The sequence below is a fragment of the Lemur catta genome, chromosome 22, assembly GCF_020740605.2.
Source record: "Lemur catta isolate mLemCat1 chromosome 22, mLemCat1.pri, whole genome shotgun sequence".
NCBI lineage: Eukaryota > Metazoa > Chordata > Mammalia > Primates > Lemuridae > Lemur > Lemur catta.
The window spans coordinates 22,604,103-22,622,912 of record NC_059149.1 but is presented as its reverse complement, the minus strand read 5'-3'; the positions used below and the strand labels follow the sequence as shown (position 1 = coordinate 22,622,912).

The following is an 18,810-nucleotide window of genomic DNA, read 5'->3' as shown; positions in this document are numbered from 1 at the left end:
GTCCACCCCGTCCTCCCGAGTCTTGCAGGGGGCCGGGGACAGCGCGAGGGGAGGCATTCACTCTCGCAGTCTCTTGGCCGCCTGTGTAGCCCTCACAGCCCAGTGGAGCTGTCCAGTCACAAGTGGTAAACCACGCCAGGTGACAGAAAGCCAGCCCCACAGAATTGGGAAGCTAGGGGTGGACAGGGTGACCCTCAAGACCTGCCCGAGGGCCATTCCCAAACATTCCTTCTGTCGTCCATTCCCTGGGACTGAAGATCTGAGGGGATCCCCTTTCCCAGCTGCTGAAGACGGGACATTCATCCCCCCTCGTGTCTAGTAGGAGGTCAGGTACACAGTGTGGCTCAGAACCCCTGACAGCTTCAGATGAGGTCACCTGCCTCTCCCTGGGTCCTGACTGGCACATCCCTGACACCTGACATCTCTCATCTCACCAGTTCCTCATCAGCACTGAGCAGTTAGCAAGAGAATGGCCTGTAGGCAGCGCTGCTCTTCTGGTTGTGCAGGATGGGAATGGCGCCCCCTGGGGTTGTGCAGAGACCAACCCGCACATCATAGGGCCAGCCCCGCCCTTGAGACCAGGCCTCAGAGCCCCAGCCAGGCAGCCAGGGGACACCTCAGACAGCTTCCTCCTCCTCTCCCTGCAGCCGCGCCTCCCACCACAGGCCTCTGAAGTGTGCCTACCGCCCCTGCCCTCGTCCCAGGAAGAGCCCGGCCTGGGTGGGTCCGGGGTACAAACGTAGCAGCTGGAACACAGACAGCAGCACCGCCCTCTTCCTGCATGGCAGCGGGCTCTGCAGCTCGGGGACAGAGCAGTGCCATACAGGAAGGGGCTTTGCTCCAAGCCATGACCACAGAAGCCACAGCCTCCCAGCTCCCCATCTCTCCCCACACACCCCTGAGGGCCTGACTCACCCCTCTTCCTTCTAGAACTTGCACGGGGTCAGTTCCTCCTGCCCTCTGCGGCAGGAAACGGGGTGTAAGGGGTCACTGCCGAGCCAGCAGAGGAGGTGGCGGGAGGCCGGCCGGCACGGTGCTGGGTTTCAGGAGCTGCCTGAGGAGCCCGAGAACCACAGGGCTGTTGGGAATGGCACCAGGAAGGGGCCGTGAGGCCCCCAGGACCCTGTAAACTCAGAGGCTTAGCGCAGGTCTCTCGGGGCATAGGGGATTTCTTTCTGCCAGCTTGCCCTGGTCCCGTGACAGGTTTCAATTCCCTCCTTACCCCCCAGGTTCCTTCCTGCCCTACTCGGTGGGGAAGGCCCCCTTGTCCCCGTGCCTGCCACACACCAGTTCACCCATGAGCCCTTTTCCTGGCATGTGCATGCACGCACACACACACATACACACATGTGCATACTCACGCGCACACACGTTTTCCCAGGCTCCGGATGCCCTAGTTCCTTTCCAGCCAGCCAGGCCCCCAGGGTGCAGAGGCTCCAGCCAGGCACGGTGCCTCAGGGCACAAAGCCTCCTAGTGGGACCCCACTGCCGCCAGTACACCATCCAGCAGGCCACCCTTCCTGCACGAGAACTCCTGGAACTCCATCTCTGCCAGCCCTGCAAGGCACAGTCGGGCCTGCAGTCTCTGAGTCAGACCGGACTTGAAGGAACCCATCCCTGCCCCCTGTGCCTCTGCCATCCAGTCTGTGAGCTGGGGACAGTAACGGTTCCCCGTTGCCGGGAGTGGAGGGAGGATAGAGTGAGTTAACATGTGTAGAGCTCCTACCTAGAACAGCGCCTGGCACGCAGGAGCACTGTCATGGGTGTTGTTATTGCTATCATTAATATTATTATTTTTGCATTATTGTTACTGTGGTTTTGGTTTTTGGATTAAAAATTGTCCTCTCCTTGAGGATGTCTTTGAAATGCCCACAGCCCCTGGGAGGGAGAAACACCCCAGTGGGCTTGCCGTCTTCATTGTCAGGAAAAGGGTGTGGAGTGCAGGAGGAGGATGACAGGTGGGTGGGTGGGTGGTCTGGGAGTCCCCAGGGCAGCACTGAGAGGAACTCTAGGCGACCAGCCCCTTGTCCTTTTCTTTTTTTTTTTTTTTTTTTTTTTGAGACAGAGTCTCTGTTCCCCGGGCTAGAGTGCCATGGCGTCAGCCTAGCTCACAGCAACCTCAAACTCCTGGGCTCAGGTGATCCTTCTGCCTCAGCCTCCCAAATAGCTGGGACTACAGGCATGCACCACCATGCCCGGCTAATTTTTTTTGTATATATTTTAGTTGTTTGGCTAATTTCTTTCTATTTTTAGTAGAGGTGGGGTCTCGCTCTTGCTCAGGCTGGTCTCGAACTCCTGAGCTCAAACGATCCACCCGTCTCGGCCTCCCAGAGTGCTAGGATTACAGGCGTGAGCCGCCGCACCCGGCCTCCTTGCCCTTTTCTGACTGGGTATCAGAGATGACTGGTCTCTGTTGGCGTTCAGGGCACAGTGGCCGCTGCCTGGCTCTGCTCTGGGCAGGCTCTTCCCCAGCACTCTCTGCACTCAGGGAAGGTTGCTGGATTTATCGGAAAAAAAATTAAAAAAAGGAACAACAAAAAAAATGCAGGATGTCTAGTTAAATTTGAATTCCAGGCCAAGAACAGTGGCTCACACCTGTAATCCCAGCACTTTGGGAGGCCGAGGCAGGAGGATCACTCGAGGCCAGGAGTTCAAGACCAACCTAGGCAACACGGCAAGACCCCATCTTTACAAACCAAAATTTAAAAATTAACAAATTAGCTGGGCATGGTTGTGTGCACCTGTAGTCACAGCTGCTCAGGAGGGAGGCTGAGGCAGGAGGATGGCCTGAGCACAGGAATTCAGGGTTACAGTGAGCTACGATCACACCACTGCCCTCTAGCCTGGGTGACAGAGCCAGAGCCTGTCTCAAAACAAGCAAACAAAACAAAAAAATTAAAAAATAAATTTGAATTCCAATAAACAACAACATTTAAATGTAAGTATGCTGTATGCACTATGTGGGACGCACTTACCCAACGAACTCAAATTTAACGGGACCGTCCTGCATTTTCCTGGCAGCCGTCTTCCCAGGGTGCCTGAGGCCCAGGGTTTGGGAAACAGGAGCGTGGGAATATGCCTCTGACCACTTCCCGCAGCCTCTCCTCATGCCCTGGCTGTGCCCTCCTTGCCCTGCCACGAGGCCTGTTCACACTTGCCCCAGAAGATGTGGCCTCCCCCAGCACGCCTGTGCCCTCTCCCCCCGAGGAGGAAGCCCTCCAACCTGGGCACTGACCCCAGCTGCCCGCCAGCACCCAGGGCTGCACCTCCACCTGCACTACAGGGAAGGAGCCCGCTGCACGCGCCCCGAGACTGGGAGGGGGCGGTGGTTGGAGTTGGGGGAGAAGATTGAGAGAACAGCACAGAGAACAGCCAAGCTCGGCCCCAGCAGCAGGGCTGACCAGGCGTGAAGGAAACTAGCATTAAAGCCTCAGTCATGGGGTGGGCGTGGAGGAAGGGGCAGCCCACCTGACTGGGAGCTTCCTTTCTGCATGAGTGAGCAGGCAGAGGCACGCTAAGTGCAGGGCACGGGGAAGGACACACAAGGCATCCTTGGCTGGTCTGGGCTTTTGGTCCCCATTGTCCTCTGGGGAGTGGGCAACTCTGCCGCTGCTCAGGGGCTCTGCTGACATCCAGAGAGCTGCCCCCAGGCACTGTGCCCCTACGGCCGGAGGGCTGAGGGCATCACCTGCTGTCTCCACGCCCACGGAGCCAGCCTCCCTCTCCGGCCCCTGCCCACTCTCAAGTCCATGGCTCTCTCTCACCACTCCCTGTGGTCTGTTCATCCTTCTAGGCTCTTGGAAAATGGATAAATTTCTGACCCGCTTCCATCTGAGCGAACCCGAAGCAAGCACCCAGTTCATGACCCGGAGCTTCGAGGACTCACGGCCCTTCCAAGCTCTGGGAGGCGGGGACAGGGAGTCCAAGAACAAATCCAAACGCAGATAACTGCAAGCTCCACCTTCCAGGCATGTGTCCACTGCCCACCACCGAGGGTCTGGGGACGCAAGCCACACTGGGTATAGAACCCCTTCTCCTGCAAATTAAAAGGAAAACCATCCAGGGCTTGGTATTTTGCTTCCTAACCTGTATTCCCTTGAAAAGCAACAAGAGGAAATGGACCAGTGTCCGGCACTGGGGTCAGGGCTTCCCCGTCAGTGCGAGTGGGCGGGGGAGGGTGGTGGGGCTCCCTCGGCCCGAGCTGTCACTAAGTCGCTGTGTGACCTCACTTCGCTTATCCCCTCTGAAGTTCTGCCTCTTCAGCTGTGACACTAAGGCAGGAAGAAGTGGGAGAGGACGGTTGTTGTATTGTCACAGACCTTTCCAGCTCCGACATTCAATGCCTTTCATTCAACAAATATTGTTGGCACCTGCCGTGTGCCTGGCCTTCTGCCAGGCGCTGGGGTCGCATGGGTGGGTGAGGAGGAGAAGGACAGGACAAACACGGCCTGGTACCTGCCCTGTGGATCTCCCAGTGCAGCAGGGGAGGGAAATGTCTGTCAAAAGCCACAAGCAAATCACAACGAATTGAGATGAGTGCCATGAGGGCAAAGGGGACCCGACTGCTGATGGAGAGGGAGGGATGGAGGCCGGGGCAGGGCCTCCCGGAGGAAGTGGTCTTTACCTTCAGGGCTGAAGAGCGGGGTAGAGGTTAGCTAGTGAGTGGAGACAGGGATACAGAACATTCCACAACTCCTCCAAGCTGCTGTGGCTGGCAGGGCCATGTGTGGCGTCCTCTCGGAAATGAAATCCCAGCAGGGTGGCTGCGGGAAAGTGTGCCAGGGAGGGAACGGGTGGACAGGTGGGCAAAGGCCAGGCCAGTCTTTGTCACCGTAACAAAGGTTTTTGGGTTGTATCCCAAAAGCAGTGGGAAATCATTGGATGATCAATAGATTGGAGGGGCAGGTGACATAATCAGGTGTATACTTTCAGAAAGCTACAGAGAGATTCCTTGGCATCCGAAAGGAAAGGATTTCTGCATGTAACGTCCCAAGGCATCTTGGCTTTCCCACCCAAGGACCCCTTAGAGACCCCTCCCTGCTACAGTCTCATTCACAGACTACACCGTGGCTCCTCAGAGCCCCCCCACGCCCCCTTCATCTCAGTTTCCCTCCAAGAGTTAATAACCCCCTCTACTTGGCGAGGGTGCAGCAACGTTGGTGACTCACGTGTGCAAAGTGCTTTGAGATCCCCAGATGAAAGGAACAGCCGCAGCTGGGCAGGGGCTTATTACCTTCTTAGAGTCATGCCGCACGTGAGCTGAAAGGCAGGGGGCCCTGGCTGACCCCTTGGCACACTTTTAAATAGCTGGACAGTTTTTGTTTGTGGCAGGGATCTGAAGAACGCAATGGGGTGGGAGATTGAGTTTGCAAAGGGGGGGATGGGAAGATGCCCCCATCACTGGGAGATTCAGCCCCCAGCCCAGGTGGTGGGCACCAAATCCTTGTGTTCCAGAAGGGCATTTGCCGCCAGCCCAGGGCAAAAGGAAGCTCAGGCAGGGGGCACTGCTGGGCCTCCCCACTCCCTTCCACCACACCAGCAAGCCTGCAAGCAGCCCTCGAGTGAGAAGCAAAAGGAAGTGTCCGTTTGCAGTGGCACAGAAGGCAGTCTCAGAGGGCCCTCTGGTCCCCTGCTCCCTGGGACCTTCTCCCCACAGTCCCCACCGCACCAGGCCGAAGTGTAATTGGCAGCTCCGGTTAGTGCCCAGGGCCAGGATAAATAGACGGTCAGCTTCCTAGAGCAGCCCCAAATCGGGACACATCCTCCCCTCTTCTGCTTTTAATTCCTTGTGGCGAGCGTGTTTATTTTGGGTGAGGAAAAAAAATCGGATGTTTATCCTTCGAGGAAATTATCGGCTTGCATGCTTTCCTTCCCCCACCACCCTCCTTTCTTTGGACCTGGTGTTTTGGGTTTTCAGTTCAGCTGCCGGAGAGACCCCCACCCTCCTGGCCCCAAAACGTGAAAAAAGAACAAAGCCAGCCCAGGCTCTAGGCAGAAGCCAGCTCTGCCAGACGATCCCTGGAAACCACAGAGAAGGAGGTCCCCGTGGCAGAGAGGGGAAACCTGGAGGCCTAGGGGACCTCGGGGAAAAATCCAGCCTTGACTCAGCTTTCTGCCTGCACAACTCTTTGGGGCTCTCCTCCCTTCCCTTTGCTCTGCCTCATCCAGGGAGAAACAACGTGGACATGGCAATTGCTTTTCGATATCTAATGAAGCAGCCAAGAAAACTATAAGGGAGGATAAAGAGAACTGACATTATGATCAGCATCATCCTATGCAGATGCCATTTACTGAGCACTTCTTGTATGCTAGGCAGTGCGCCAAATGCTTGCCACGTGGTATCTCATTTAATGCACGTCCACGCTGCTTCACGGCCTTCTGGGGCCTCCGTACACGTTCTCTCATTTGATTGTCACAACAACCTACCAGCGTAGGAGCTATTCTCATTGTGTAGATGAGCAAACTGAGATCCCTGCAAGTCAAAGAACCTCCTCCCTGTTCCATAACTAGAGATGGTGGAATCAGGTGTTAACTCCAGCCTTCTCATGCGTAGCAGTTAGAGGTAAACAATACTCTTAATGCTACTCTCTGGAGTATCTAAAGTAAAGGCAGATCTTCTGTGTATTCAGGAGCTGGAGTGGGCCAAAGAGGGAAGGCTGGAAGTTCCAGAAGCATTTAAGAGTAATCGTCCCCAGGTGTCTTCCCTTCCCCTAGATTAAGCCATCCTGGACCAAGTGTGCTTTGTGGGGAGGGCCGGGGCTCCTGAGTAGTCAAGGCAACAGCCTGACACAGCCCAAGGCCATTACCATCCCTTCCCACCTGCCCAAGGCCACTACCCCAACAGTTTGCCACCCTCAATCCATTGAATCACCCCTCCCCACCATGCCTGTGTGATGACTTCTCTTAGGCAAGGAAGAGAGGGAAAACCACTAGGAAGACTAGGTAAGGATGATGATGGTGGTCGTGCAGGTGTTAGGGTTGAGTAGCCATAGGATAGGAAGAAAGCCTAGTATAGGCATTATATGGTATAGTTTTAAAAGCACAAGTTTTCTAGGCTGAGTGTGGTGGCTCATGCCTGTAATCCCAGCACTTTGGGAGGCTGAGGCAGGAGGATCACTTGAGGCCAGGAGTTCAAGACCAGCCTGGCAACATAGTGAGACCCCAGCTCTACAAAAATAAGAAAAATTAGTGGGATATGGTGGCACATGCCTGTAGTCCCAGCTACCCAGGAGGCCAAGGCAGGAGTATCACTTGAGCCCAGGAATTCAAGGCTGCAATGAACTATGATCACACCCCTGCACTCCAGCCTGGGTGACATAGCCAGACCCTGTCTCTTAAAAATTAATGAAAGTACAAGTTTTCTTACCAAGCTGACCTAAATTCACGTAGAATTTCTACCACTGACCTAAATTCACGTAGAATTTCTACCACTTGATAGCCCCGTGACCTCAGCAACTGTTCCGAACTTGTGCTTCAACTGCAAAAACCAGTATAATGGAAGTGAGTGCCTTCCTCCAAAGCTGTGCTGCAGTGGTTAAATGAGATAGCGGGGAGGGCACGCTGCCTGGCGCGCAGGCTGTTCTGCAAATGTGCATCTTCCTCTGCTTCCCTGCCTCCACCTCACCTGTTCGCCCCGCCTTGGCTGAAGCAAGCAGTGAGGCTCAGGGTAATGGGAAGGAACCGGCTCTCCCAGAAGAGAATCCTTCCCAAGAGACCCATCAGAGGCTCGGCAGCCCCAGGGAAAGGACCAACTGCCAAGGGAGCCTCAAGCCTCAGCCCAGCACCCCCCTCCCAAGCTAAGCAAAACATTGGGAGGCTTGGATCAGGAGAGACAACCCAGTTCCTTAGCAACTAACAAGCATTTCCCTGTAAAGACAAAGACCCTTCAGTCAGAACACTCCCTCCCCCAGCCTCCCCAGGTGTCTGATGGGCTGTGCAGGAGTGGGACTGGGGGCTGCCACCCCCCGGACTTCTAGGGGCCTCTCACCCCACCCTCCCAGCTGTCCTGATATTACCTGCAATTATCCCAGAACACCTTTCATCTTGGTGCTAATTAACTTTTCCATTTACCCCCAGGAGCTGCTGAGAGACACGTGAGATGCGTGTACACACACACACACACACACACACACACACACACACACACACAAATATGACCATATTTTCCCTTCTGAGACTTTCTCTCCATTTTAGAGACCAGGAAACTAAGGTTAGAGAAAGCCGATTCCTCGAGGGGTTTCTGCCTGCCTGCCCCTCAGCACTGGGAAGGAGGACAGGCACAGAAGAGGATGGTTCAGGGGGAGGCAGGACAGGTCCTTGGGTGTCGTAGGGGATGAAGGACAGGAAGGGGGAAGGCTTCTGAAAGGACCAAGGAAACCCTGCCAGGACAGGGATCTGCTTCAGCTCCAGGTGCCACCAGATATAAGTCGTCCTGCTTAACACATAAAGAATATTTTAAGGGGGAAAAAAAGGAAATGTTTCAATAGTAAAAGAAAGGTAAGAGTCAGAAAGAGAAGGAAATAGAAAAGTATGACAGTCTCGTCTGAAAAGAACCACGGACTGGGAGTGGAGAGCTGAATCTCATACCAGCTCCAGCTTCCGCTGTGCAAGCCTGGGAAAGTCAGCCACCCTCTCTGGGCCTCAGTTTCCTCATCTATAAAAATAGTGTGGGATGGGTGTTCTCTGAGGCCCCCTCCAGCCGAATGTTCTATGATTCCATATGGGTATCTTGGGAGTGGTAAAGAAAGCTGCCACCACTGTCCCTTGGGCTGGGAGTAAGTGGAAGCCACCAGCACGGGGTAGAATGAGCATTCTCGGAATTAAGAACGAAGAGCCAAGTGCATTCAACTACAGAGCCAGAAAACCCTTCTTAGCGGGAGGCCCCGGTTGAAGAGGAGTTTACAGTCGTGGGAGCTGAAGACGCTGGGATTTCCCCGAAGCAGCAGCCAGCTCAGTCCCAGGTCCAGGCCGGAGGAAGCCCATGCAGGGACCCTCAGCACCTCGTGCAGGGGGGTGGAGGAGCCCACAGGCCCTGTGTCTGCACTCAGGGACAGAGAGCAGGACACGCAAGCACCCCCTTTTCCCCTCATGAGCTGGACTCCACCCTCCTGGCATAGGTCAGCCGGGCAGGGAGTAGAGACTTAGAAGGAAAGAGGCCGAACCTGTCACGGGTGGGAGCAGCAGGGCCCCCAGTTCTAGCTCAGCTCCCCAGTCTCCTGGTAAAATCAGGAGAACAGGCTGGGCGTGCTTCCCTTCGGGCCTGGGCAGGAGGGGCGAGCATGGGCACTGCCCTGGGAGTCCAAACACCCTCCCCCGCCACCACCACCACGGCCCCCCACACCCACCCACATGCCGGCAGAGCTGGACGTGCACGTTCAAGTCGCATAAAGAAGCCAATACGTCACACACATGCTGTGGCCGTGAAGCGAGTCAGGCCTTCTCCAGGACTGTGGAGGCTAAGAATGGAAGGCACCAGAAAAGAAGCCCAGAGTCACGGTCTCTGTCCTCTGGCAGCTCACCCTGTGCGGTGGGAGAGAGCATGGGCGACTGTGAGGAGTCGAGCGCCAGAAGAGAGTGGTGGGAAGACTGGCTAACAAGTGGGGAGGGGGCATCCCAAGCTGGGGGCGGGGGGAAGGGGACTTCAGGCCTGGAATAAAGGTGCATGAGCTGCTGGCCCCAGCTGGTGCCCCTGCAGGTACACAGACTCACCTGCAGGTCACCAACCTGCCCTCAAGCCCATCCACGCATGCAGGGCACCTACAGCCCAGCATTTGCACACGTGGACGCTGGCCGCCACTGTCCAGAGCTCACCTGTTTTCCTTCCCCACCCCCCGAGAGCCAGGCCCTGCCCGCACACACAGTTATACACACCTCTACTGTACGCAGCCTGCACACACATACTGTAAATACAGCAGCCCACGCAGAATCACATGGTGTACGCACCCGCTAGACACTCCAGGGTATTGACTCTGCCAAGCTCTTTCTAGACATCCATGTAAGCTGTGTACACATGCAATGTTCAGCCCCCGCAAACGCAGATATGGAGCTTGCGTGCGACATGCAATCTCCATACATATGCACGCCCGCTGGGTTCATCACCTGCACGCACACCAATGCTCAGAGAGACACATCCCCGTTTGGATTAAACTGAGGGCTAGACAAAGCCTAACCGCAACTCTCACTTTGCAGTCCTCTGATACAGCAAGCGGAGTTTTGGTGGTGGCAGTGGAAGTTTCATGATGGGGTTCGGGGGAGTTTGGGCAGGTGAGGGGGAAGTTCTGGCAGAAGAGGAGAACCAGGCCTTCCCCTGAAGTCCACCGGGAAGGCACCCAGACACGCACCCATCCCCCGGCAGCCCTACCCGCTGCCAGGCCAGGGAAAGGAGAAGCTAAAAGTGGCCGGTCTGAGTTGCTAAATTGGACCCTGGCAGAGAAGGGGAAACGCGTCAGTTCCCTGGGGAAGTGGCCGAGCCCAGGGCGGCCGCAGGGCCCTGGGCTTCTACTCCGATGGAACAAAAGTTGCTCAAATAGATCTGACGCTTTGTTTTCGAACCCGAAATACCCTGTGGCGGCCGCCGGAAGTGTGACCGCGGGAGGGAAGTGGGGCAAGAGGGGAGGATTAGTTCGAGTTTCCATTGTGGCAACTTTTTCTTTCGACTTTTTCTTTCGTTTGGGGTCTAGAAGAAGCTCTCCTGCCGCTCCAGAGAGAGAGAGAGAGAGAGTTTGCCAGAGAGGGGAGTGCGGCTCTGAGATTTGGGGCTGGGGACCCGCAGCTGTAGCACTTCCCCTGACCTGCTGCTGCCTCTCCCCAGAGGTGGCCTCTGAAAACCACCACCCTGTCCTCAAGCACTGTCACAATTTTATCTCTGGGTGGGGGGTGGCAAAATCCCACCCCGGGGAACATGGGCTGATGCCACCAGGGTCAAGGGGCCAAGTTGCAGGTGACTTTGCCTTCAGAGACCTGACTTTCCCTAGTGTACTTGGGTGCAATTTTTTTTTTTTACAAAGACCCTGTTTACACAGAATTTTTCAAAGCACATCCAGTAAATTAGGCTAAACACAGACCCACAAGTTCAGGGTCAGTGCTTTTAACAAGTCAGTGGTACCAATGCTAGCTCCCAAGTGCGAGGACTAGGGACGAATTACGGAGTGGTCATCAAACATACTGCTGCTGGGCATGGTGGTGCCAGCACCTGTAGTCCCAGCTACTCCAGAGGCTGGGGCAGGGGGATCACCAGAGCCCAGGAGTTTGAATCCAGCCTGGGCAACATAGCAAGACCCTGGCTCTAAAAGGTGAAAACAACTGTATTGCCTCATGGGAACCTGTTAATTCAAAACTGCTGCGGCCTGCTATCTGCCAGACACTGGTGCCAGGCTGGGGGCCAGGTGCAGGGAGGCCCAGGTGGGGAGAGTTGGGGTGGGAGGTGCAGTGGGAATACAACACCCAATCAGAAGTAGTTCCTGCCCTTGTGAGCGAACTTTGGGAGGAGAAGCGTGAGAGACAGACATTTGTCAAAGGATTAGACACATGAATGTGAACAAGTGAGTAGGAAGGATTACTGGCACCCTAAAATAGGTAGTTGGGCTGTCCCCTGGAATTGGGTAGCAGAGGGAAGGCTTTTCTGAGTATGTGGTGACTGAACTGAAGGACGCTTAGGGTGTGACTGTGGTAACCGCCAGCCCCTGCCCTCCATGGGTTGTGGGCAGGGGGGTAGAATGTGGTAGCCCGAGGAGAGATAGGGGGATAAGGGAATGTGGAATGTGGCAGCCCAGGGAGCAAAGGGGGACAGCATCCTCCTCTTCTTCCTCCCCCCGCCACACACAGGGGACTGGAACGGGTCACTGGGGAGCCCAGGGCCTGCAGTTCAGAGCAGCCGCGAGGTCCCTGGGTGCTATTTACTAGCCTTTAAAGACGGCAGGGTAATCACCCTAATGAAAAACGCCCTCAGGGCTCAGGGCAGCCAGACTGCGATGAGGAAACCGGAGGCATTTCGGGCTGCCAGTGAGTCACGCTGAGTGGCTGAGTGCCGTGAGCCCGCCTGCCACTGGGCACGAAGGACCCCTGGGTCCCCTTCCCTGCCCTAGCGCCACCCCAGCGCTGCCCCTGGAGCGAGGGGAGCCAGAGGACCGTGGGGTCCAGTCCTGAGGGCACCCCGACTTCTGCCCTGGGAAACCCTGGGCCCCGGGCGGTCTCTCCTCCGGCCAAACCACTGCAAACCTGATTCCCCCCCAACCCCTGATCAGGCCTGCGAGGGTCTCCAGCGCCCCTCTCCCCACTCATGACCTGGGCTCCCCAGCTGAGGACCATGGTCTGGTGTGTTCAAGGCACCCCTGAAGATCCCGAGCTCTGCTGGGCTTCAAATCCACTCTCCTAACCACACTTTCTCCGCCAGTGCCTCAGTTTCCCTGACTGAGTAGCAGTAGCTCAAGCTTCTCTCCACACCACCCCCCTCGCGCCCTGCCCCGGGTGGCGGGAGTATTAATTACAGTTTGTTCCTGGCTTTGAAGATGAAAAATGCCAAGGATCATTACCACTCAATTAACGGGGCTATTACACTTGAGTTTATGTCTGATTAATACGAACCCCACCCCCAACTGGGGATCCGTGTTTCCCCTGATGCCCTTTCTTTGGACTCCCCCAGGCTCCTTCCTCCGGGATTGTACACCCAGAGTTAGCCCCCTTCCCTGGGACAGTATCTGGCACATTCCATCTTCAACAAGCATGCGTGGAGTTCCAGCTTCTGGCTTCTGGGGTACAGCAGTGAAGGTCACAGACCCCAGCCCCTGCCCTCCTGGCGCTCACATTCTGGTAGGTGCCCAAGTGTCTGAATGGGATCTGGTGTCCATCCAGGGCTCCCTCCTGTCTCCCACCTCTCCCTCAGGAGTCCTCATTCCTCGGGACAACAATGATCAGCCCCAGGCCAGGCACCCCTAGGGAAAGTCCTGGAAGAACAATGCTAATAGGTTCTAGCTTCAGAGATGGAAACAGGGAAGTTAAGGAGAAGGGAAAATAATCACAGCTGGTTGCATGGAACGCCCTCTCCCCTCCTCTCCCCTGCCCTCCCCTGCCCTCCCCTGTCCTCCCCTCCTCACTTACAGTCTCAGCCCCTTCCCAGGGCCCTGGTCAATGTCCCCCTCTTCTGTCCCGCCTTCCCTGTGTCCTGAACAGCTCCCTCCTCCAAGCCTGCAGCGGCCCCTCTGAATTCCCTGCTTGTACCTCCTTTGGTACGCTTACCCGTGGTGTCTTGTATGTGATCATTCCTACCAGGCCTCATTCCACATGTCCTTTAAACTGCCTGACAGCAGAATCCGAGCCTCAAGTTTGTTTCCTTCTACCAGGAGTGCACAGGAAATGCTCGGCAGATGCGGGTCTCACTCTCATCGAAATGAGAGAGCTAAGTCCCAGACCCAGGAGCCCCACTCTCACCCCAAAATGGAATCCTGGGAGGCAAGGGGGCCCCCATCCTGTGTGGTGGGGGGTGAGAGGAGGGAGACATGGGATAGAACTAAAAGGGCCCGATAGGAAGCATGAAGCGGATCAGACTCCTCCTCCAACAGACCATATTTCAAAATCACCAACTAGGACGCTCGAATTGGGTCCACACGCTCTTATTGAGCACCTGCTGGGGACAGGCACAGTGCTAAGCACTGGGGAGACAAAGATGAATCAGTCCCTGCCCTCAGGGAGCTTGGATACCACCTCTTGTCTTTCAGTTACTTTCTGGGTAATTCTGAACAACCCAAGTAATTGTGCAGTATCTGAGAGAGAGTGCACACCCCTCTTCTGTTCCTATGGCAAAGCCCATGCCATGAGTCAGGGCACCCTGGCCAATGTGCAGGCCACCAGTGGGTTCCCGCTGGGCCAATATTGTTTCCCAGCCCTCAGAGGTGTTGGAAAGGGCCTGGGGCAGCCTCAGTCCTTTACTGTAAAAACAGTTTCATTTTCTAGGACAACCACAGCAGGACAAAGGTAGGAAGCCCTGCCTAAGCCGTGTCGGGAAGGAGGACGCTAATGCAACCGAGGCAAGCTCTTGAATTTGGGCCCTAGATTTTTGCCTGCATAGAACAGCAAAGATGAAACCCAAAGTCTGCCTGCAGCTCCTCACCGGGACGGACAGGCTGAGGAGCTGTAAGAGACAAAGACCTAGGGGCTGCAGCTCTCTCCAGTTTCCCGGAGGGTGGGGAGGAGAGGAACCTGGCAGGCTTTGCGTTCTACATCTGTCCCATGGGCAGAGGGGACTTTGCTGTCTCAGCTCAGGGGTTCATGGAGGGTAAGTGGAGTCATGTGCTCTGAGGACCTGTCATTTGAAAAGATCACATTTCAGCTTGAAATGGACCCAGCAGGTTACTTGTGTGGCAAGCAGTGGAGGTGAGAACAGGGTCTCTCTTTCCTCCTCTCTCTCTCCCCCCCCTCCTTTTCTCCATCATCCCCTTTTACTCCCCTGGCTGCCCCCCCCCCACACTCACACCTTTTCTGGTTCATTTCAAATCACAAGGTTCCGCTTTTCAAAAAGCCCCATCCCCAGAGAGTCCTTTCTGCAAAGACACCGGTCCCTCCCAGCTGAGAAGGGGCTGTCCCACAGCGGCCCCCAGGGGGAATGGCAGGTCCTCAGAGCACATGACTCCACTTACCCTCCATGAACCCCTGAGCTAAGACAGCAAAGTTCTCATTACAAGCCCTCATCCCCCGACCCATTGTCCTTCTCCCTGGGGACCCCAGCCCAAGCCCCACGGAACCCCTAAATTTGATCAGGAACTCTAACACATGTCTCACCCCAACCCTTTCTGTAACTGAATCAGAAAGTCTTGGATTAAAAGAGCTAGGAGGAACTGAGAGGTAGGTTATCCCAGTCCAACCCCTTCTCGAAGCCCAGGAATGAGAAGGCCTGACCCCGTCATAGATAATTTATGGCAGAATCCAGGACTGCTGACTGCCAGGCCAGGGCTGGCACTTGCCATTCACCCGCAGGCCACACTTTTCTCAAGTCTCTTCTTCAGTCTCTTCTTTGGTGGCCATCCTCCCCTACCAGCCCCAGCTGAGCTGGCTCCAAACTCAGCCTCAGGACCAGCCATGGCAGTTACCTGCTGCCTTAGACTTGTGCCTTGGGAGGGGTCTCAGGACAATCCACACTGGGGGCCTTGCCACCTCCAGCAAATGTTACTTTGTGACAAGACTTCCTCTCTTTGGTCACCAGACTCTCCCAGAAATTGCTTAAAGTGTGATCACAAACACCTGGCTTCAACAGGATTATAATGAGTTAGTTTGAATTTAGACACCAACAGGTGTGTGACTGGCATGCGGAGGATCCTGTGGCCTTTGGAACAGCCTGAGGAAGTGGGACTGGAATTCTGGGTGGCACAGTTGCTGTCACACCTGCTGAGAGGCCCTAGCAGCAAGGTTGCTGCTCCCTGACCTCCCTGGGAAGGGCGAGTGCCTTTACTGTCCCCTGAGCTAGGCTTCTCCCTACCGCCAGACTGGTCCAAGGGGGCCAGGGCTAGGATGCATTCAAGTTTGCATCTCTTCTACTCCACAGCTTCTGTACCTGTCCCCCCTCTTACTCACACCCAGCAGCTCACTTCCTTCCCCCAACACAGACATAAGGGGGACAGAGGAAGGAGTTAAGGGCATTAGCTTTGGAGTCACACAGGGTGAATTTAGATGTCACAGCAGCCACTTAGTGGCCAGGTAACCTCCAGGAAGCCACTCAGACTCTTAAAAACTGTTAAAGGGGCTGCCCGAAAACCCTCCTATCATGGGAGTGTCATGAAGTGTGTCCCCAAGGCCTGGCCAGGCGGCCATCAGACAGCCCCCACCCCATCTGCCCTGGCTACAGCCTGGAAGTTCACTCCTACTCCGCCAGGGCAGCAGCTCAAGCTCCTCAGAAAGCCTGTGGGGCTCCTCTGTTGGGCTGGCGACAGTATTTCCCTTCCAAAGCTTCTAGGCAAAACTCACATAGCCTCTGGGCTGGGTGGCATTACCCGAGAAATGGCAATGACCGCTAGAATGCCAGGGAGGGCGGGCCAGGGGTATTCCACTGTGATCTGTCAGTCTCCTATGAGCCTCCTATGGGGCACCAAAAAAATGGAAAACACCTGAGGAGCCGCGAGAGCACTGCCATTCAGGAGTGATCCCACCAGTAGGCCCTGTACATGGGTGCTCAGTGTCATTTGAGGAACCCAGACACTCTCTGGGTCCCAAGTCTCCCACTCATTGTCCCTGGGCTTAATGTCCCACAACCAGGTCTCATCCCACCAGCAGGAATGAGCACCTCCCATTCTCCAGGCATTATGCTAAGTGCTGGGCTTAATTCCTCTGGGTTATCTATCACCCTCACTAGGCAGTTTCTTTCCAAATGCAAATATCCTCTGAGAAGGGCAGTGCATTAAATTGCTAACACCCCAGGTTGAATTAATTTGGGGGCTTCTTTCTTGTAAGACAGCAGAGAAGAAGTGGATATCTTTAGCAAAAAGGGGCACAAGGTCAGAGGGCAGAAGGGACTATAGAATGAGGGACCAAGACAGAGCTGCAACGTTGCCTTTTTTCTGCAGTGGAGTTTGGGGGCCACGTCTCCTCCTTTCTTTGCCTTCAGGAAGACAGACACACCCCCTGCCCCACTCCCCGCCCCCACAGCAGCAGCAGTCCCCCCAGTGCAGGTGGTGAGGCCAATGGATTCCATGGGAGAGCCCGCAGCCAGCGGCGGGCGGCCTTGGCCTTGGCACTGCCACAGAGGGGCCTGCACCTTTCACCGTCTCAGGGTGGGGACTCCTGAACTGGGGCCTACTCACTCCCCAGCAAGTTCAGGGCTTAGAGTTCAGGTAATTAGGCCCTTGGCATTCTCACCTCAGCCCGCCAATAAAACTGAGACAAAAACCCCCAGCCCCTGTTCAGGAAGGAGAGGGAAGGAGGGAAGCAGAAAAACTTTTTTCTATGCTGAATTCAAAGCTTGGCAACCGGAAGGGAGAATGCTGTTAGTTTACAAAGCAGCCACTCCCAACACCCGAGCCCTGCTCCACACCCAGGGTTGTCCCCTCCTGCCACAAAACCCTGGCATCCATCTGCCACCATCATCCAGGGTGACAGTGGACACCTGAGCAGGCTGCAGCCGGAGCAGGCCCCAGGCAGGGAGGGCCTGAGCTTGCACGGCAGGCTGAGGGGAGACAGGCACCAGGATCCCCCATATCACCCCAGGAGCCACAGCCACACAAACCCCAAATCTGAAAGGGTGCTCTAGACTATTAAAGAACAACAGGGCGACTTCTTTGTACCCTGCTTTGTGTCACCACCAGCTGTTGAGGGCTCAGTTTTTGTCTGGGCTCCTGCAGAACAGGCACCACTCCTTAACCATCCCTAGATTGGCACAGTGCCCAGCAGGTACCAGGCACACAAATAGGAGTTTCCTTTCCCCCCTAAATAATAAGCATCAATATTTCTTGTATCTGATCATACTGGTCTGTGATGGAGTTCTAGACCTGGCCCTATATTATCGAAATTCACTCCTAGGACACATGGTGGGGTGGGGGAGAGTGCAGCGTAACAGTAATTGCTGTTTATCGAGTGCTTGCTAAGGGTCCAGCATTCTAGGATTCTCTAATTTAATTCTTTCTAAGGGGTAGGTTATTATCCCAATTCACAGACCAGGAAACAAACTGAGGCTAAGAAAAAAATTCAGAAGTTTGCCCAAGGTCACACTGAAGCTTTAAGGAATATTTAATTGAATGGAAGTTTCCTATTCTATGCAAAGAACTGGTATAAAGGAGAGGGAAGGCATCTTGCCCCAGAAAACTATTCAGTCTTGCCAATCTGTAGCAGGCCCTGGTGCGGGCCGGTAAACCTTGCTGCGTGCTCCTCTCTTTGGCAGCAACAAGTCCAGCAAGCCTCAAAGTGTGTGGGGGCCACCTCCGGAGTGGCTGCACTCCTCCCCCGTCTCTGGGGCCCTGGAAGCTTTCAAGGATCCCAAATGCTTCCACTGCCTCTGCCTTTCCCGACGCAGGCCCCTACCGAACAGGGGTCTCTAGCCCCTCACTCTGCATCCCCCTCCTAGGGGGAGATCCCTACAGGTGGGAAGTGGCTGTCTCATCGTGGGGTCCTCCGGAGTTGAGCTGGGCGGCCCGGAGGCCTCGCCCTTCCTTGCCACCACCCCCGTTGCCCGAGCTCTGCCTCGAGCGGGGAGGCGTGGGCACTGCAGTCAATCCGGGGCCTGCTGCTCGCCCAGGGCCGCACGGCGCCTCCGGTCCCCCGGCAGGAACCCGCGGAGACCCCCCGCAGCCTCTCGGTGCACGCGCAGCAGGAAGCGCCCCGGAGAGGCCGGGACTGGGACTGGCGCGCCAGCAGCTCGCCGGTGGCCGCCGCTCCCCGCCCCTCCCCTGCTGCCAGGCTCTACGGCCAGAGGCCAGAGCCGCTGGCTAATTTCTCCTGCCACCCAGACCGCCTCCCTGGGTGACGCTACAGCCTGTGCGGTTCCTTTAAAGGCTGCGGGTTCCGTTCTTCTTTCCTTTTCCACTGGATGCCAAAATATGCAAATCCGGGGACCGGAATCGGCAGCCAAATCGAGAAGAAGGGGCGCGGCCGGCGCGTCACCGGATCCGCTCCTTGTATGGCTCTTCCCGGCTTGGCCCGCCGCCCGGCGACCCTCCCTGCAGCCGCCCGGCCCCGCCCGCGCCCAGCCCGGCTCACACCGCCGCCCACGCCCCCGGCCGGCCGCTCGCCCCCCAGGGAAGGACCGGGGGCGGGAGGCGCAGCTTGCCCTGATTCCGGCCGGAGCGCGGGGCCGCTGCAGCGCGCTCCCTGCCCGCGCCGCGCGGGCGGAGGAGA

At 56.1% G+C, this 18,810-nt stretch overlaps 1 protein-coding gene across 4 annotated transcripts in view; it reads left to right on the top strand.

The window, feature by feature from the left end:
* Window positions 1-4,062, top strand: part of PEBP4 (phosphatidylethanolamine binding protein 4) — a 185,561-nt gene extending 181,499 nt beyond the window's left edge. For all 4 annotated transcript variants that reach the window (XM_045535351.1, XM_045535352.1, XM_045535349.1 and 1 more), the window contains exon 7: window positions 3,794-4,062. In XM_045535351.1, the coding sequence (XP_045391307.1) occupies window positions 3,794-3,948 (155 nt within the window). In that variant the 3' untranslated portion in view covers window positions 3,949-4,062. The remainder of the gene's footprint in view (window positions 1-3,793) is intronic.
* The last annotated feature ends 14,748 nt before the right edge of the window (window positions 4,063-18,810 follow it).